Below are 20,833 nucleotides of genomic sequence, written 5' to 3'. Positions count from 1 at the left end.
TTGGAGCAATGATCATTTTATTGCTGAATCACACAGGAAATGAAATTTATTGTCAACAAATTCTGTCACTGGTTGTAAAATGAATGGAAACAGATAAATATGATACAAAGCATTTGCATTATGGTAATATAGACCTATGCAAAGGACATAAGCTAGAGAACAGATTACTTTGTAAAACTCACTTCAAGCTTCCTGCCTCCATACAACCATCTTTAGTACAACTAACATTGTAGAAATTATTCCTTTTCCATTTGTTAATAATGGTCAGTCTAAAGTGTTACTCACAGTCAATGTGTGGAATCTTCTGGTCTAAAGTAAAATTATTGGTGAGGTTTGGAAAAAGATTTTTTAAAGGATTTTTTAATGTAAAGTATTTGCCTGAATAAATCTGTGTCATTGTTTCTGCAAGTCTTCGTCCTAAAGTGAACACAGAGACACAGAGGAAGATCTAAATAGCCTAAATCCAGGATAAAGAGTCTCAGTGAATGTGGTGCTGAAGGTGTGGAGATGGATCAAGGAGTTTGAGGAGACTCTGTAGAAGGACAGAGTCCCAGCAGGACAGTCTACATACACTGCTACTCTGTTTGAGGTGGAGGAGGTGGATGAGGTGGAGGAGGCGGAAGAGGAGACGAAGGAGGAGGAAGAGGTAGAGAGGTCTGTTCTAGTGTTATTGTGCCAAGCAAAGTAACCATCTTCAGAGCATCTCAGACTCCACGACTGATTATTCCATCCAAACCAGCAGCCTTTGCTGGCTCCTGTCCTTCTGATTCCTCTGTAACTCACTGCTATGTAAACCCAACCTTCCCACTCAACCTCCCAGTAACAGCGACCAGTCAGCCCATTTCTACACAGAATCTGTTTCCAGTCATCAAACCTCTCTGGGTGATCAGGATATGGCTGCTCATCATCCACAAATGCCACTTTAGTGTTGTTGTCGAACAAGATGAGGTTTCTGTTTGCTGTGTTTGGGTCCAGTGTGAGTTCACAGGAATCTAAGAGAGAGAAGAATCCTTTATTATTTGACACGGTGCAATCAGTGCTCCATCTATAAAACCACAATTTTACCTGATATAAATTTGGCAACAATAAAGTTTGGCTATTTGCTTTTGTCCAGTACTCTGTAGAAATACTGACTTGATCACTTCTACATTCATATATTTCTTGATGCATGTTCAATCATCCAGGTACGTAAATCCCAAAAAGTTGATTCTGTTCATCTGGACGTTTTCAGTGGGAAAAACTTTCGTCATCATCCAGGTGATTTCTTCAGTGTCAGCTGGCTGCAGGTTTCCCCAATCATATAAACAGTACATTTACTGAAACTATCAACAACCACTGATCAATGTCCATGAGAGTTGGGGGATGGCTGCAATCACAGCATTGTAAGATGGTGAAAGACAAGGGAAAGACCATCTCTGAATCGAGGAGGGGGCCTAAGGATACATCTTTTACCATCATACAATGCTGTGATTGCAGTCTTTGATCAATGGTCATGACAATCATCGAGCTAGTGGGTAACAGACGTCTCCGAAAACGTCGGAGCGCTTTTGAAAATATGTGGTGTCCTGATAAACTGAGCAGATATTTGAGGTTTACACAGCTACATTCTCACCTGAAAATATGTTAAACGTTTATTTTGTGACCCAGAAAGAATAATAAGAGTAATATTAAAACTAACTAGCTGCCGCCATTGTTGGAAACTAAGCTGGGCCGCGCTATGAATTCTGGGACACAGCTTCTTCTTCTTCGGGGTTTAACGGCAGCTGGCATCCTTGTACATGCAGTGCTGCCATCTTCTGTTTCAGTCCGTTATTACACTCTTAAATCCTGCTACTTATTCCTGCGTCTTTTGTGATCTTACAAAGCTTCAAACGACGCGTCGACTATTAATGATTTTGATAGTCGACGTAATCGTGACTAGTCGACTAATCGTGGCAGCCCTACTGCACATAAGATAACAAATAATAATAGGGTAAAACAGACAATATAAAACAGGCAGAAATTCAACCAAAAACAGTTTTGAAAAGGTGAGTTTTGAGTTGTTTTAAAAACAGCTACTGAGTCCACAGTTCTTAATGTATGAGGGAGAGAGTTCCACAGTCTCGGGGCCACAGTGGCAAAAGCTCTGTCACCCTAAGTTCTCATCTTAGTCTGTTTTATAGCAAGTAAGCCCTGATCAGATGACCTCCGGGACCTGCTGGGGACATCGGGCTGTAGCAGATCGGAGATGTAGGCTGGTGCCAGTCCATGCAAGGCTCTAAATGTCAAGACCAGGATCTTAAAATGTACTCTAAATTCAACAGGAAGCCAGTGTAGCTGAAATAGCAATGGTGTCACATGTGAAGCCGGACTGAAACTTATCACAAATGTTATGTTTGTCCAGAGCCGCTATAAGTTGCTTAGCCGCAACCTTTTCTAGAAGCTTAGCAATTAACGGTAATTTAGAGATAGGTCTGTAGCTGCTGGAAACAGAGGCGTCTAGCTGAGGGTTTTTTAAAGTGGGAGAATAGCAGCATTTTTAAAATAAACCGGAACTATACCAGATGCAGTAAACACACTCACACTTTCTCAGGCCAGGTTTTAGTCTCTGCTGCCCACCATGTTCCAGCCTTGGAGAGGAAGAAAAAGGAAGAAAAAAATTCTTTCCACTTACACGTCTGCCATTATTAACAGAAGGAAATGTACATCTAGATTTTTTTAGTTTGCGTTGCAACTAGAACATACTCTGAAACACTTCCCCTGTTTGTCAATACGCCACAGAAACTGTTTCTGTGCTCATGTCTTCTCTTCATACCTGAGAGTGTCTAGTCTCCAGTCTGAGTCCTCCACTCCAGCGGAGAACAGCTTTACTGATGAGTCGTCCAGAACATTGTAGCTCAGGTCCAGTTCTCGCAAATGGAAGTGGTTGGATTTTAGAGCTGAAGCTAAATAAGTACAGCCTTCCTCTGTGACGATACAGCCGGACAGCCTGGGTCAAATAGCACATAGAACGATAGACAACAAATAGCCAAAACACTTAAAAATGACTTGCTTTGGTCTGCCATTGTTTTACACTGTTTTATGCTGTATGCTGAAATTAGCTCATTGCTAACATTTTTAATATATCAAATTACCATTTATTATTGAGACTGATATTGATTTAATCGAAAACACATGTTAGGGCATGTTAGCAAACACAAGTAAATTTCTGCAATGGCTTGCCACATCAATCCCTATACAACCGTTGCAAGAGCTTGGTTCGCATTGCTGGCAATAAGTCGGACTCGTTCCCGATGGGTGATGGGCTCCGCCAGGGCTGCCCTTTGTCACCGGTTCTGTTCATAATTTTTATGGACAGGATTTCTAGGCGCAGCCAAGTGGCGGAGGGCTTTCGCTTTGGTGGCCTCAGAATCTCATCTCTGATTTTTGCAGATGATGTGGTTCTGTTGGCTTCATCGGGTGAGGGCCTCCAGCTCGCACTGGAACGGTTCGCAGCCGAGTGTGAAGCAGCGGGAATGAGGATCAGCACCTCCAAATCTGAGGCCATGGTTCTCAGCCGGAAAAGGGTGGAGTGCCCACTCCGGGTCGGGGATGAGTTCCTGCCCCAAGTGGAGGAGTTCAAGTATCTCGGGGTCTTGTTCGCGAGTGATGGGAGAAGGGAGCCGGAGATCGACAGACGGATTGGGGCTGCAGCTGCAGCAATGCAGACGCTGCACCGGTCCGTCGTGGTGAAGAGGGAGCTGAGTGTAAAAGCGAAGCTCTCAATTTACCGGTCGATCTACGTCCCTACCCTCACCTATGGCCACGAGCTGTGGGTAGTGACCGAAAGAACGAGATCGCGGATACAAGCGGCAGAAATGAGCTTCCTCCGAAGGGTGGCTGGCCTCTCCCTTAGAGATAGGGTGAGAAGTTCGGCCATCCGGGAGGGGCTCAGAGTAGAGCAGCTGCTGCTCCACATCGAAAGGAGCCAGCTGAGGTGGTTCGGGCATCTGACAAGGATGCCCCCTGGGCGCCTCCTGGGTGAGGTGTTCCAGGCATGTCCCACCGGGAGGAGGCCCCGGGGCAGACCCAGGACACGCTGGAGAGATTATATCTCTCAGCTGGCCTGGGAACGCCTTGGTATTCCCCCGGATAAGCTGGAGGAGGTGGCTGGGGAGAGGGAGGTCTGGGCCTCTCTGCTTAGGCTGCTGCCCCCGCGACCCGGCCTCGGATAAAGCGGATGAAGATGGATGGATGGATGGCTTGCCACATCGAGCAAAACAGCAAGGAAAAGGGTGCTCAACCAAAGCCAGAGAGAAGTGTAGTATGCTAGTATTACTTTAGTATGCTTTTATGTGGACTTGTTTACTTAAAAAACAAACAACAACAAAAAAAAAACAAAGAAAAAAACCAGTCTGTAATAATGAGGTGCTCAACTGAATCAAAATTCTTGTTATTTTAAGATACAGTCTTACATCATATAAGAATTATCATTAAAGAGACATTAATTGCTATTAGTGTAGGGTATTTACTAGGGCTGCACGATTAATCGTTAGAAAATCGCGATCTCGATTCATACTTATGTGCGATCTCATTTCCAAATGACAACAATTAAAAAAAAAAAAAGACGATGACGGTTGTACCGCATTTTGATCCGGGACGTAATCTGCATGAAAACAAGCGCTCACTCTTCCTGCTCAACAAATGACAAGGGCGGAGCCTTATACCACGTGATACAGAAGCTGTGCCGTGTGATGCTAAAATTAGCAGGAAAAAACAACAGAGAGCACGTCAGGGATGACGAGAAAGTGACAGGAGAAAATCCGTCCCGGTCAACCACCCAAACATCAATAACGGGAACCTTATACAGCACCTCCCCTGTCGACCTCCCGCAGGCACAAAGAAATTACGGAGGCTATCACTTATCACCTGACCAAAGATATGGCTCCCATCAACACTGTGCAAAACGAGGGATTTAGGAAAATGATCAACACCCTAGACAAACGCTGCACAGTGCCGTCCCGCAACTATTTTTCTATTGTTGCACTACCTGCTCTATACACGCAGCGTCGAGCAACGGTGGAGACGGAATTTCAAGCAGTACAACATTTTACGGCAACAACAAAACGTGAGACATTTGTTGTTTTATGTTTATTTATTGTTTTTATGTTCAGTCTCAACTGTTACGAAGTTGATGTGCAGTTAATAAGTGCAATAAATATTTATACTGGAAAAGAAAATCGTGAGGGAATCGTGATCTCAATTCTAAGCCAAAAAATCGTGATTCTCATTTTATGCAAAATCGTGCAGCCCTAGTATTTACCTTTTAGTTTAAAGAATGGTCAAGTGTTTTTATTATAGAAATAAAATTGAATTAACTGTATGTAAAGCAACATTTAATACAGACCTGAGAATTTCCAGTCTACACTGTAGACTTGCCAGTCCGGCAGAAAGGAGTTTAACTCCTGAATCTTCTAGGTCATTGTTACTCAGGTCCAACTCTCTCAGATTAGATGACGGTGAGCTGACAACTGAGGACAGAGCTTCACAGCTTCTTTTTGACAGATTACAGCCACTCAACCTGGAGGAGAGTTAGTGATAAATTGACCTGTACATCAAATACAATCAGATCCATATTGTCTGGAAAGAAGTTTTGTGGCCCAGTGATATCTGTTCCCTAATTTTTCCCAGCAGATAAAAGGTTAATTCCAAGTGTTAAACTTGTATTTGGCACCTATTCATTAGAAGTATCAATATTCAATATTTATGCTCTAAAATATAAAACTTTAGATTTAACTGTTGTACTTTATTTTTAGCATGACTGCATGCTGGTTTGTTGAACCATTTCATGATTGTTTAATTTCAATACAAAACTATAAACAAAGCCTTTGATGAATAGACTCCTAAATGAATTGCAGCCTGGCCGGGCTCAGCCCAAAGCAGGGGCATTGGCCCACCCTCTGTAGGCCCACCACCGACAGGAGGCACCAGAGGGGTTGGGTGAAATGTGTACTGGGCGGCAGCCAGGCATACTGATCCTCGGCTACCAAGACTAGCGTTACCCCTCTGATGGTAAAGGAGCCTATGCTAGGTTGAGAGGTACCGGCAAGATATAGTCGGGCTCACCTCAAAACACAGCTTGAGCTCCAGAACCCGTCTCCTGGAGAGGGACTGGACTCTCTCTCAGTCTGGTGTTACCCTTGGTGAGAGGCGGTAGGCTGGGGTGGGTATCTCAGTATCCCCTCGACTTGCACCTGTATGTTGGAGTTTTTCCCAGTGGACGAGAGGATTTGTTATTCGTCTGTACTTATTCACCAAAAGACAGTTTTGAGTACCCAGCCTTCTTGGAGTGGGTGGGGTGCTTGAGGGTGCTCTACCTGGGGACTCTGTCATCTCATTAGGAAATTTCCCCACTCATATGGGCAACAACAGTGAGACCGAATGGTGCTGTGTTATTGGACTGCGTAAACCACAGTTTCGCAATAACACCATGTTTAAACCTAAGGGTGTCCAGAAGTACTCGTGGCACCAGGATACCATAGGCCACAGGTCAATGATCAATTTTGTAATTGTATCATCAGGTCTATGGCCATACGTTCTGGATCCTTGGGTAAAGAGAGGTGCTGAGCTCTGCTGAAGCACCTAAACATATAGTAAGGGTGCACTGGGAATGCCTAGAAGAGGCCCCTGTCCACAAGATCTTCAATTCCCACTTCTGGCAGAGATTTGGTAGCTTTCTGAGGGAGACTGGGGACATTGAGTCTTAATGGACCATGTTCAGCACCTCCATTGCTGAATCTGCTGCACTGAGCTGCGGTTGCAAGGTGATTAGTGCCTGTCAAGGTGGTGACCCCCAAACCTGATGGTGGACAAGGGATGGTAGTGAAGGGAACCCCGGCTGAAGGAGTCCTATCGGGCTTGATTAGCCTGTGGGAATTTGGAGGCAGTCAGTAGGTACCGAGAGGATAGGTACCGAGAACATGACTCTGGCACTGGCTGAAATAAAACCTCAGAGGAGATTTTATAAGCCATCGAAAAAGCCTTTTCGATTGCCTCGAAATTCTGTCAAGCCATCGGGGGGCTCAGGAGGGGACAGCGGTGCACTACCTGATCTGTGTATAATACAAGTGGAGTGCTGCTGACTTCGTCTAAGTGGGCGACTGTGGTTCAGGGGGTTGGGAAGCTCATCTTGTAACAGGAAGGTTGCCGGTTCAATCCCCAGTGGGAGAAGGCTTCCACTTGGGCAGCCTCAGAATCTCATCTCTGATAATGTGGTTCTGTTGGCTTCATCAAGTGGTGGCTTATGGCTTGCAAGTTTGAGCCCATGGTCCTCAGCAGGAAAAGGGTAGAGAGCCCATTACAGATCAGGGAAAAGTTACTGCCCCAAGTAGAGGAATTTAAGTATCTTGAGTCTTAATAAAGAATGAGCCGCAGATTGACAGACGGATTGGTGCTGCGGCTGCAGTGATGTAGACACTGTATTGGTCTACTGTGGTGAAGAGAGAGCTAAGAGTAAAAGCGAAGCTCTTGAATTACCGGTCAGGGTTCAGGGATCTGACAAGTATGCCTCCTGGGTGAGGTGTTCTAGGCATTTCCCACCAGCATGAGACCCCAGGGCAGGCCGAGGACATGCTGAAGAGATTATATCTCTCGGCTGGCCAGAGAATGCCTTTGTGCTCCCCTTGACAAGCTGGAGGAGGTGGTTGGGGAGAGGGAGGTCTGGGCTTGTCTGCTTAGGCTGTTGCCCCCTGCATCCCGGCCCTGGATAAGTGGAAAAATATGGTATATTCAAACTGAAATCCTAAAACAGGACACCAAGTGCCTCAAAGGTAAAATTCTTGGGTTTCTGCATCTGTACATGTTAAGCATGAGGTAAGCTAAATCTAACACTACCCAAAATGGTTTGGTAGTTACACCTACTGTAGGATCATAGAGTTTGGAGTTCCAATTATTTTTCAATATAATCTTTTGTATCTGTGCACCTACAGAACTTTTTTGGAGGCTTTCACCACTGGAAGTAACCTGAGAAGAGCTTCCTCTGAAGGAGAGTATTTCTTCAGGTCAAACACATCTAGATCTTCTTCTGATGATAGTAAGATGAAGCCCAGAGCTGACCACTGAGCTGGAGTGAGTATATCTGTGGACAGACGTCCAGAACTCAGATACTGTTGGATCTCCTCCACTAGAGAACAGTCCTTCAGTTCGTTCAAACAGTGGAACAGATTAATGCTCCTCTCTGCAGACACATTCTCACTGATTTTCTTCTTGATGTATTGGACTGTTTTCTGAGTGGTCTCTGAACTACTGTCTATTTTCATTAGCAGGTCCTGTAGTTTATCCTGATTGGTCTGCAGTGAAAGACCCAAGAGGAAGCGAAGGAATAAGTCCAGATGTCCGTTTGGACTCTGTAAGGCCCTGTCAATGGAAATCCTGTGGATCTTCTTTGAAGATGTTTTACTTAAAAGCAGTTGAAGATTGCGCATTGAGGGCTGTGGTGAAAGCATCACATTTTTGTTGCTATTTATAAGCGACATCCTCACATAAAGAGCAGCCAGAAACTCCTGAACGCTCAGATGGACGAAGCTGAACATCTTGTCTTTCCCTTTCCTTCCTCGATCTTCTTTGAAGATCTCTGTGAACACTCCTGAGCACACCGAGGCTTCGCTGAAATCAATGCCGCTCTGTCTCAGATCCTTCTCATAGAAGATCAGGTTGCCCTTTTCCAGCTGCTCAAAGGCCAGTTTTGCTAATGACTTAATGTATTGAATGCTCTTCTCTGGGCCATACTTTTCTTTTGTCCGATCAATCTGAAACACCAGGAACTCTGCGTACATCTCAGTCAGAGTCTTGGGCAGCTCTCCCCCCTCTCTGGTTTTCAACACATCTTCCAGAACTGTTGCAGTGATCCAGCAGAAGACTGGGATGTGGCACATGATGTGGAGGCTTCGTGATGTCACGATATGGGAGATGAGTTTGTCAGCCTCCTCCTTACCTTTGAATCTCTTCCTGAAGTACTCCTCTTTCTGTTGGTCGGTGAACCCCCTGACCTCTGTTGTACTGCTGATAAACTCTCGAGGGATCTGATTGGCCGCTGCAGGCCGTGTGGTTACCCAGATGCGAGCAGAGCGTAGCAGTTTCCCATTGATGAGTTTCCTCAGCAGGACATCTGTTTTAGTTGCCTTTGTTACATCGACAGAGCGAATGTCTTCAGAATGAAGGTCGAGATGAAGGCGGCTCTCATCCAGCCCATCAAACACAAACAGAAGTTTGAATTTACTCTTGTCATAGTTGGTGATTCCTGATGACTGAACATCTGTAAAGATGTAATTAAGAGCCTCCTGTGGGATGCCTACAGTTTCTGGGATGCATTCATGAATGAGCTCTGCCAAACTGAACTTTTCTCCCTTCAGAGGATTCAGCTGACGGAAGGTGAAGGGGAAAATCAGATGCACATCTTGATTGGATCTTTGTTCAGCCCAGTCCAAAACAAACTTCTGGACAAGGAAAGTTTTTCCAATTCCTGCGATTCCATTGGTCATCACTGTTTTGATGGGTCTGTATTTTCCAGAGGGATGTTTAAACATGTCTGTGGGTCTAATAGGTTTCTCTGGCTCTGCTGGCTTCCATGCCTTTTCAATCTGCCAAACCTCATGCTGTGTGTTGATATGTACATCATACCCAGCTGTGATGTACAGCTCTGTGTAGATATCTGCCAGACACTGTTTATCTTCTGCCCAACCTTCTTGTGCGCACATAAACTTGTCCTGGAAGTTTGATTGAAGCATCTGTTGGTAAGATGCGATGGGGTGAGGCTCTGGTACTGGAACCACCACATCTGTGTCAAATATGCAACATGGAAAGTGTAAGGTGTATATCCACCATTAAACAAATCTAGAAATTAAGTTATTTCAATCTTTCCTTGCACATAAAAAGTCTTCAATAATCAGGATCCATTATATCGCAAAGACCTTTCACTATTCCACTAGAGTACTTTGAGAAACAGGCTTACTTGTGGTTTCCAAAAGTACAATGGTGGCAGAGCTGCCAAGCCATTTTCCTACATAACTTGCTCCTACTTTGTGACAGCCTAATCTGAAAAGTAGAGAGGATAACACTGGAAGTAAATTCCAGATGTTCTACTTTGGTGTAGAAGGAAGAAAACTGGAATAGGTGTAATCTTGAAGGAAGAGTATGTGAATAGTTTTGTGGAGGTAAAGAGAGGATCATGAGTTTGAAGCTGGAAATGGAAGGGGCTGTGTTGATTGTCAGTTTGTATGCCTCACAGGTTGGAGTTTAGAGGAGAAAGAGGAAGTCTGGTGAAACCTGGATGAAGTGGTGGATTTCATCTAAATGTGAAAGAGATCCTGCAAGGTGGTGTTAGGGGAGGTTTGGATGGTGGATGACGGATATCAAGAAGAGAAAGTGAGTGAAGGAGAAGCAAAGATGAAATGCTGGATGTTAAATAAAAAAAGAGTTGCAGAGTTCAGGAAGGGGTTGAGACAGAGAGAGGTGGCAAAGGCTTATGGTGAGCTACATGTGAGGTTGGACACTAAGGATGGAGAAAAGGAGTTGTACCCAATGGTAAGAGACAGACCAGGCTGGGAAGCGTGTGCAGCAGGTAAAGGTGATTAACCCTTTAAAGCCGGTCGGAGCGGACACGCTCCATTTTGCGTAACTATTTTTAAATCCCGTAGCTCTGCAACCACGTAAGCTAGCGCAATAATTTTTTTTGCATATGAAACCGGAGGAGTTGTACTTACATCTTATGCCATCAGTTTGTCCTCGGTCACAGTTTCCTTCCACATATAGCTTTGCAAAATTTCATAAAAAGCACTTGCAGCAACAAAAACATAATATTCCAGAAACACGCTTTGCCGATCCGATCAGCTGTTTGTAACACTTCCTACGTTGGAATAGACGTCAGCGCGAACTATCGCATGTCCGGCATGACCTGCCCAAAACCGGAAGTGACGTCATTTTGCGGAAATGTAGTTTTTTACCATCGTGGCCTTATGAGCCTATACTGGTGTTTTTAAAAGTTATGTTTGACTTTATGACTTTCTGTGTCGTTTCTGGGATGCTGAGGACTCATATTGCACTGCTGGAAATAGTTTATTTTGATGCATATGCTGCTTTTTTGCAAATTTGCATTATAATATTTATTTTCGTTTTTCCTGCAGTATATGAAAATTGGTGTATCTCAAAAATAAAATTATGAAGACAAAATAAATTTCCTTTGGTGGGAAACTAGTTTGTGCAACTTTTTTGTATTTACAGTTTTGAGGGATATGCCTCTTAAATTTCTCTAACTAGAAATATATGTTAAAAACCAAAAACGATTTTCAATTTTTTTGTAGTTTATTGCACTTTTTTGCAATTTATGTAATTACTATGCACTTAATGCAGACATATTATTACAATTTGGGCTATAATGGTTGTATTGATGTATAGCAACTTGAAATGCTCCAAAAAATGGCTCCACAGCATGTAAACATATAATATAAGCTCTGGCGGACTTGGTTCTATGGTAGGTCTTAAAGGGTTAAGGATGGAAATGTACCTATGAGTAATACGACTGTGCAGGAAATATGGAAGGAGAACACTGGCAAATTTGTTAATAAAGAAAATGATAGACAAAGGAGGTTCGATGGAGGGCAGTTAGTAAGCAGGATTAGTAAAGAAGACGAGTGGAGGTATGGAAATGTCTAGAAGAAAGGGCAGTGGACCTGTTAGCCACAGAGTTTAAAGCAGTCTTGCCTGAAGAGTGGAGAAGAAATGTGACAAAGAGCTCTACAGATGTGACGTTTGCTCTGAGAGCGTTGATGGAAAAGTTTAGACAAGCTCAGAAGGAGCTTCACTTTCTTTGTGGATCAGAGAAAGCAGGTGATTGGCTGCTGAGAAAGGAGCTGTGGTTCTGCACGAGGAAGTCAGGAGGGTCAGAGAAGTGTGTGGAGGTGGTGCAGGACATGTGAGGACAGAGGTGAGGTGTGTGGTAAGATTAACAGGTGGGTTCAAGGTGGGGGTGGGATTACATCAGGGATCAGCTCTCAGCTCCTTGTTTGCAGGTGGAGTAGAGCGTGGAGAGGTGGAGGTATGATCTGGAGAGCAGGGGGATGAAAATCAGTAGAAGTAATACAGGCATGTGTGGATGAGGGGGAGACTGGTGCAGAGGTCAACATGAAGGAGCAGAGGTAGTGAAGGTGGATGAGTTTAAGTACTTTGGGTCAACCACCCAAAGCAACAGAGTGCACAAGAGAGGTGAAGAGGACAGTCCAGGCAGGGTGGAGTGGGCGGAGACAGATGTCAGGGGTGATTTATGACAGAAGCTAAAGAGTACACAATAAATACTAATTCTATGAGACGAAGATAAGAAAACAAGCTTCTTATGAAAAATGATTAATGTATGTTAGTCTATTTTGTTATTCGTCATAATGACAAACTCTACAAACCAGTAAAATAAAATAAAATCATGGCTACTTGCCTTCAGTCTGAGGAAATCCTCTCTTCTGTGAAGTCTCCCCACAGTTGCTGACGTCCGCTGACAGGCAGTGATTTTGAGTGTTAGACTGATTTAACCTGCACTCTGTGAAACGTTTTCAGACTGCAGTGACGTCATGTTTGGTTTTCTTGTAACTTACCTTCTCGTCCTGAGCTGCTGGCACACAGACTCTGCAGCAGGTCATTCCTGCTTATCCTCTCTAAAATCTTCTTAGCCACCTCCACAGCTCCAGGAAGCCTGTAGGTTTGCACCATCAGGTCGACAGTGTCCCACCTGTTTGTTGTCTCCAATCGACTCTTTTTGATGGTTGGGAAGCTTTGAAGGACGTCAGCTTGATGTAGGAGCCACTTGAATTTGTTAAACTCTTCATCTCCCAAATCCTCCAGAGTACTTAACAGGTCCTCTGACGTCATCCCTGATCCCTGCTAAAGGAGGAGAATATTCTCAGCAGGTATTTAACATATTTGTTGCTGGTTGAGAATAAACACGACGTCTCTGCCGTTGGTGTTCGAATAAACATTTTGAGTTCTAATTTTGGTGGTGTGGACTCATGGTTCTGTCTTTTGGATTTCACAGATGATTTTAGTTCGTGCTCATTATTACTTAGATTTCCTAGTTCTTGGTTTCTGAAGTTCACTTTTGCTTAAAATAATATGCAATAAAACAGTTTATTTTATGTGTCTATAACGTATTCATCGGGTTTGCTTATACAGCCTTGAAATCCCTTCACAACTATGCACATGCACATGGGAGCGTGGAGTATTTGCCCTGAAGCGACAGGCACTTCAATCCCTGTCCTGCCACAGTGAGAGCTTGGCTTGCTCTGCTGGCAGTGAGTCGGTTCAGTTTTACTTATAATGCACCAAATTACAACAGCCTCAGTGTTTGCAATGTGAAGTTTGTCACACATTGTGTCTTCTAGCTAAAGGTAAAGCTGTTAAGTTTAACAGGGATGAGAGCCAACTGGCAACCTGTCCAGGGTGTACCCAGCCTCTCACCCTAAGACAGCTGGGATAGGCTCCAGACCCCCACAACCCTGAAAAGGATAAGCAGATGATGGATGGATGGATGGATGGATGGATACTCAGATATTGACATACTTTCGCACGCTCTGTCAGCAAAAGCTGAAAATAAAAACTATAATGCAAAGTAGTCAATGTATAGCTTGTATTTACTGTCCCCTCTAAATAATTCAATGCACAGCCATTCATGCCTAAACTGCCATTTCCCTCCCTGGTGTCATGTGACTCGTTAGTGTTAAAAGTAGGGATGGGTACCGGTGTCCGGTGCCATGATGGCACCGGTTCTGACATAAACGGTAGTAACCAGACCGAAAAGCAGCGCACATTTCGGTGCTTTATTTCGGTGCTTTTTTTTCCTGAGCTGTGACACACTTTAGATTCTAGCCAATCATTTTACATTTCCGAGGATAGTAGGCGGGTCCAGGTACGCATGTTCCTTTAGAGCAGAGCTACAGATTAAAAATGTCCAAGGCGAAGCGGTCAAAAGTCTGACTGTACTTCACAGCAAAAGATGCAAACTCAGCAGCAACAAGTGCTTTAAGCTGATACTGTAAAGTGTGTGTGTTAGTCCCCATAGGGAAATAGTTCCTCTGCATTTAACCCATTCACCCAGTGAAGCAGTGGGCAGCCACCAGTGCAGCGCCCGGGGAGCAGTGTGTAGGGACGGTACCTTGCTCAGGGGTACCTCAGGGTAGCCGTTCAGTGGAGTCGAACCCCCGACCTTCCGATCATGGGGCCACCACTCTACCTACTGAGCTATCCCTGCCCATACTGTGATACTGTCAAAGGAGGTAACACCTCGAATCCGATGAAACACCTGGCGACGCATAGCGTTTTTTTTAAAAGCCCAGAAATGCGCCGTATTTGATAGCTTGCTGCGAGACCTCACACCGAGCACATCTACTGCGGGTGTGGTGCCTGTTATCTGACCCGGAGTTAGCAACATCCCCCAAAAACCCCGAAGAGGAGAGTCCTGGCCCCTAGCCCTGCCAGTGTAGCAGAAATGATGAGGATGATGATGCAGCAGCAGCCGTTCTTCTCTGCGTGAGTAGCTTAATGTTGTTCGTGTGTAATTTACGTTGAGTAGGCTAACCACGTTATTACATTAATGCATGTAAGGTGAACTAGTAAACATCATTATAGCTACATGCGGCTGTCTTCTTGTTTGATGGCAGATACTCCCTTCACCCTGGCCAAAAAGGCTAAAATGACCAAAGAAAAAGTGGGAAACAGCTAAACATGAGAGGTTTTTGGACAAAGTTTGTTTTTTCCATTGTTTAAGCACTGCTTCCAGCCAAGAGTGATACCATATATGCCCCATAGCTGCAGAAAAGGCTAACATTGTTATCTTTTTGCAAAAAACAGCTGAACATGAGAGGTTTTTGGACCAATTTTGTGTTCTCCATTCTTTAAGCACCGGTTTGAGCACCGGCACCGTTTCAAAAGTACCGATTTGGCACCGGTATCGGATAAAACCTAAACGATACCCATCCCTAGTTAAAAGGTCTCAGGTGCAAATGTGGAACAAGTGTGTTGAATTTGGTGTTATTGCTCTCTCATACTGGTCACTGGAAGTTTAACATGGCACATCATGGCAAAGAACACGTTGAGGATTTGAAAAAAATAACTGATACTCTACATAAAGATGGCCGAGGCTATAAGAATGATGCCAACACGCTGAAACCAAGCTGCAGCATGATGGCCACACAGCAGTTTAACAGGACCTCGCCATGGTCGACCAGAGAAGTTGACTGAACGTGCTCAGCATCATATCTGGAGGTTGCCTTTTTTCTTAGGTGTTCAGGTTTTTCAACCGCATTGCTTAACCCCGCTGTTTTACATGTTCACTTATTTTTTTTAAGTGCTGTCCATACAGAAAACATTGATTTGTAAACGATTAACTAACAACCTTGTAAACACAAAGTTCTTTATTTGGAGCACATTTCTACAAGAAAGATAAGTTCCTGAAAAAGTGCTTGAAGTGCTTTGGTACTCTTTGGCAATATTGTAGACAATGTTAAACTTCATCATCACATCGGCTCCTCTGATGACCTGCTTGCCGCTGAAAGGCAGCGGGCAGAGGGGACACTTGGGCAGTGCATTTATCGCAGCATGAAAAGATATAATATATTTACAGAAATGTGTGGGGTGTACTCACTTTTGTGAGATCCTGTATATATAATTGCACGGATCAGTGACTCCTAAACTAGGCGAGTGGCTCCAGCAGATCCCGGGAACAACATCGGAGATCTCTGTCCAGAAGAGCGCAGTCCTGGGAACAGCCAAGATACTGCAGGACCCTCAAGCTCCCAGGCCTCTGGTAGAGGACCTGAGCTTCTAGGATAGCGACCGCTCATAGGGGCGAGAGGGCAATGTTTTATACATGTTTTTATACATATACAAAGTGCAAAACTGAGTAGTGCAATATACATATGTGCATATTACCTGTCTGTAATTATTTGGACCTGAGTGGAGTTGAACAGGGTGTGAATGAAGTGCAGACTCTGTTTTAATTCAAGGGGATAAAAAAGTATTTGAACTGTTTGCTAATTACAGCTATTTTTATACACAGTATAATAATATGTAAATGTGTAGTCTGTTCTGCTCCTATGATAAGCTCATCCTGGAGCTCTTTGGTAGTAAAGACGTTTTTTCTTCTTTGTCATCACAAATATGAGCTTATATGAATTCAGAACACAAACCATCCAAACCACAAAACCTTCCTTTTCCAGTTCTCCCAGTGACACCCATTGCTATGTATGTCCTGCTCATTGCACTGATTTTATCTCAGTGTCAGATTGGTTAGATAAAACTTTCAGTGTTGTTCTGTCAAACAAAAAGAAACGTCTTTTAGACTTACGTGGACTGAAGTTTTCGTTGATGCTCCTGCAGCTGAATCTTTCAGGGTTTATGAGTTGAGCAGCAGAAGTGCGAAACAAAGGGTGCAGAAGTGCGAATACCAAATCAGGAAATGTACACATACACATTTCCTCCTCCTGCAGCCAATGAGCATGAAATATGGTCATACCTCTGCTACATACAAAATTGCATGGCCGTTACTACTACCACTACTGCAACAAACAGAAGTCACAAACCTCAAAGAGAACCTGCGAACACAAAGACAGGAAAGGTAGAAAACTGGGTGAACTGAAATTATATACAAACACTGAGCACACAAATCTCACATGAACAAAAATGAGCTCATCAGCCTTTGTTTTCTCCTCGGTTTTGTCACATTCAGATCATCTATTTGCAACTCTTTCAACATTCATGAAATGTTGATTTGATGATTGGTTGTCCTGCTCTTCAGCTTCAACATTCAAGATTCAAGATGTTTATTTTCATATACACCGCAAAACACAAGTGGTTACGCAGAGCAATGAAACTCTCACTTTGCCGGTTCCTCTCACACGACTAAATAAAAACTAACTAAAATAAAGAATAGACTTCACTCTGAGATAGAAAATAGTAAAGTAAAACAAGTGCATATGTAGCTTATGAGTGGGTGTAGTCAGAATATAAAGTGCAAGTAGTTACAACACTGTCACAGTGGGAATATATACAGAGTATGCAATATTAAAATGTTTATATTTATAAAGTTGTGTTATGTGTTACGGCCCTAGCAGGGCCTCCTCCTGAAGGTGCCTGTGTGGGCGTGTCCCACCACCTCTTCTGCCTGAGGTGCCGCCTTTCCCTTTTGTGCAGCTGACTCTCATCAGTAATTAAGGAGCTTTAAGCCCAGGGAAAGGTGAGCTCTGGGCCAGAGTGATCAACGAGTACCGCACCGAAGCGTGCAACGAGTGCAAGACCAATCACCCCAGCCAGAGACAACACGAGTGTCTGCGAGTCTTGGACGATGACTTTTACGCTGAACATTATTACAGCATCAGGAAAAGACTCCTCACACCTCGTTTCATTCCTTCCATTCAGCGTCTCCTGATCGCCCGCAACATGGAAGCGGACGACGTCAAGGTCGGCACCGTGGCGGATGGTATGGCCTGGATAGGTCATCATTTCCCTCTGTGGCTGCCACTCCCGTTTCAATTTTTCTCCTAGTTTCGGGCAGGCTCTATGACGTTCGTCCACAGGAGGCGCTGTACAGCACCGAGCGCCTGAAACACGGACAGTTTGTTGATATTTTTTCATGTAAACCTTTTTTTCATGTAAACCTGTTCTTGACATATCTACTGAGATTCGTTTGTCTTGAAAGGCTGATTCAACCCCGTTGTTGACTTTTATTTTGCCTTCCAGATTGCCTCAGTTGTATCGTGAGTGTAATTTCAAATAAAATAAAATAAAACTCAGAAGCGTCTGTGTGTTGTATTCTTCTTCTTATTATTATTATTATCATCCATCCATCCATCCATCCATCCATCCTCATCCGCTTTGTCCGGGGCCGGGTCGTGGGGGCAGCAGCCTAAGCAAAGAGGCCCAGACCTCCCTCTCCCCAGCCACCTCCTCCAGCTTATCCGGGGGAATACCAAGGCGTTCCCAGGCCAGCCGAGAGATATAATCTCTCCAGCGTGTCCTGGGTCTGCCCCGGGGCCTCCTCCCGGTGGGACATGCCTGGAACACCTCACCCAGGAGGCGCCCAGGGGGCATCCTTGTCAGATGCCCGAACCACCTCAGCTGGCTCCTTTCGATGTGGAGCAGCAGCTGCTCTACTCTGAGCCCCTCCTGGATGGCCGAACTTCTCACCCTATCTCTAAGGGAGAGGCCAGCCACCCTTCGGAGGAAGCTCATTTCTGCCGCTTGTATCCGCGATCTCGTTCTTTCGGTCACTACCCACAGCTCGTGGCCATAGGTGAGGGTAGGGACGTAGACCGACCGGTAAATTGAGAGCTTCGCTTTTACACTCAGCTCCCTCTTCACCACGACGGACCGGTGCAGCATCCGCATTACTGCAGCTGCAGCCCCAATCCGTCTGTCGATCTCCGGCTCCCTTCTCCCATCACTCGCGAACAAGACCCCAAGATACTTGAACTCCTCCACTTGGGGCAGGAACTCATCCCCGACCCGGAGTGGGCACTCCACCCTTTTCCGGCTGAGAACCATGGCCTCAGATTTGGAGGTGCTGATCCTCATTCCCGCTGCTTCACACTCGGCTGTGAACCGTTCCAGTGCGTTGTATAGGGATCAAATGGCCTGTAGCAATGGGCCAGACACCCCATATTCCCGCAACACCTCCCACAGGACACCCCGAGGGACACGGTCGAATGCCTTCTCCAAGTCCACAAAACACATGTAGACTGGTTGGGCAAACTCCCATGCACCCTCAAGTATCCTGGAGAGGATAAAGAGCTGGTCCAGTGTTCCGCGACCACGACGAAAACCGCATTGTTCCTTCTGTATCTGAGGTTCGACTAGCGGACGATCTCTCCTTTCCAGCACCCTGGCATAGACTTTCCCAGGGAGGCTGAGGAGTGTGATCCCCCTGTAGTTGGAACACACCCTCCGGTCCCCCTTCTTAAAGATGGGGACCACCACCCCGGTCTGCCAGTCCACAGGTACTGCCCCTGATCTCCACGCAACATTGCAGAGGCGTGTCAACCAGGACAGCCCTACAACGTCCAGAGCCTTCAGGAACTCGGGGCGGACCTCATCAACACCAGGGGCTCTGCCACCAAGGAGTTGTTTAACTGCCTCAGTGACCTCGCCCCCGGAAATTGGCGGGTCATCCCCCTCATCCCCAGACTCTGCTTCCTCCTCGGAAGACGTGTCAGTGGGATTAAGGAGGTCCTCGAAGTATTCCTTCCACCGCCTGACAATTTTCTCAGTCGACGTCAGCAGCGCTCCGCCAGCACTATACACAGTGCAGGTAGAGCACCGCTTTCCCCTCCTGAGACGTCTGACGGTTTGCCAGAATCTCTTCGAGGCAGTCTGAAAGTCTTTTTCCATGGCCTCTCCGAACTCCTCCCACACCCGAGTTTTTGCTTCAGCCACTGCCCGAGCCGCATTCTGCTTGGCCTGTCGATACCTGTCGGCTGCCGCCGGAGTCCCACAGGCTAACCAAGCCCGATAGGACTCCTTCTTCAGCCTAGTGGCTCCCTTCACCTCTGGTGTCCACCATTTGGTTCGGGGATTACCACCACGGCAGGCACCAACCACCTTGCGGCCGCAGCTCAATGCAGCAGCTTCGGCAATGGAGACGCTGAACATGGTCCATTCGGACTCAATGTCCCCAGTGTTCCTCGGAATGCTGTTGAAGCTCTGCCGGAGGTGTGCGTTGAAGATCTCGCGGACTGGGGCCTCTGCTAGACGTTCCCAGCACACCCTCACTACGTGTTTAGGTGCACCAGGTCTGTCCAGCGTCTTCCCCCGCCACCTGATCCAACTCACCACCAGGTGGTGATCAGTTGACAGCTCAGCCCCTCTCTTTACCCGAGTGTCCAGAACATATGGTCGCAGGTCTGCTGATACGATTACAAAATCGATCATCGACCTATGGCCTAGAGCGTCCTGGTGCCACGTGCACTTATGGACACTCTTATGTTCAAACAAGGTGTTCGCTATGGCCAAACTGTGATATGCACAGAAGTCCAATAACAAAGCACCGCTCGGGTTCAGATCAGGGAGGCCGTTCCTCCCAATCACGCCCCTCCAGGTCTCGCTGTCGTTACCCACGTGAGCATTGAAGTCTCCCAGCAGGACAACAGAGTCTCCAGGTGGAGCACCCTCCAGCACCCCCCCCCCCCCCAGGGACTCTAAGAAGGCTGGGTACTCTGAACTGCCACTCGGCGCATAAGCGCAGATGACAGTCAGGACCCGTTCCCCGACCCTAAGGCGCAGGGAACAAACCCTCTCGTCCACCGGGAAAAACCCCAACGTACCGGCAGCAAGCCGAGGGGATATTAGGATACCCACCCCAGCCCGCCGCCTCTCACCAAGGGCAACTCCAGACTGAGACAGAGTCCAGCCCCTCTCCAGGAGACTGGTTCCAGAGCCCAAGCCATGTGTAGAGGTGAGCCCGACTATATCTAGCCGGTACCTCTCAACCTCACGCACTAACTCAGGCTCCTTCCCCACCAGAGAGGTGACATTCCATGTCCCTATTGCCAGTCTTGGCAGCCGGGGGTCAGTCCGCCAGGGCCTCCGCTCCTGCCCGCCACCCGGCACACAATGCACCCGACCCCTATGGCGCCTCCTGCGGGTGGTGGGCCTGCGGGAGGATGGGCCCATGTCTCCTCTTCGGGCTGTGCCCGGCCGGGCCCCATGGACTAAGGCCCGGCCACCAGACGCTCGCCCTCAGGCACCCTCCCCGGGCCTGGCTCCAGGGCGAGGCCCCGGTAACCCTATCCCGGGCAGGGTAAACTGTTCCCTCGGTGTCCTTTTCATAAGGGTCTTATGAATCGCT

At 46.1% G+C, this 20,833-nt stretch overlaps 1 protein-coding gene across 2 annotated transcripts; it reads right to left on the bottom strand.

Annotated features, from left to right (window-relative positions):
* LOC309707960 (NLR family CARD domain-containing protein 3-like) lies at positions 1-16,420 on the bottom strand. Of its 2 annotated transcripts, none has more exons than XM_082535594.1 (8): positions 16,340-16,420; positions 15,638-15,983; positions 12,597-12,882; positions 12,440-12,496; positions 7,945-9,793; positions 2,795-2,968; positions 2,563-2,609; positions 1-992 (listed from the first exon to the last, which is right to left on the bottom strand). In XM_082535594.1, exons 3-8 carry the CDS (start codon positions 12,868-12,870, stop codon positions 418-420), a joined length of 2,976 nt encoding a protein of 991 aa, XP_082391720.1. In that variant the 5' UTR covers positions 12,871-12,882; positions 15,638-15,983; positions 16,340-16,420; the 3' UTR covers positions 1-417. The 2 variants fall into 2 exon arrangements, with proteins under 2 accessions (XP_082391720.1, XP_082391719.1); XM_082535593.1 differs by lacking the exon at positions 15,638-15,983 and adding an exon at positions 5,366-5,539 and having other exon boundaries at positions 16,340-16,385.
* Positions 16,421-20,833: the final 4,413 nt, after the last annotated feature.

Source organism: Aulonocara stuartgranti, assembly GCF_965226115.1.
Source record: "Aulonocara stuartgranti genome assembly, chromosome: 6".
NCBI lineage: Eukaryota > Metazoa > Chordata > Actinopteri > Cichliformes > Cichlidae > Aulonocara > Aulonocara stuartgranti.
Note: the sequence above shows the minus strand (reverse complement) of the source record. Positions and strands in the feature narration are given on the sequence as shown.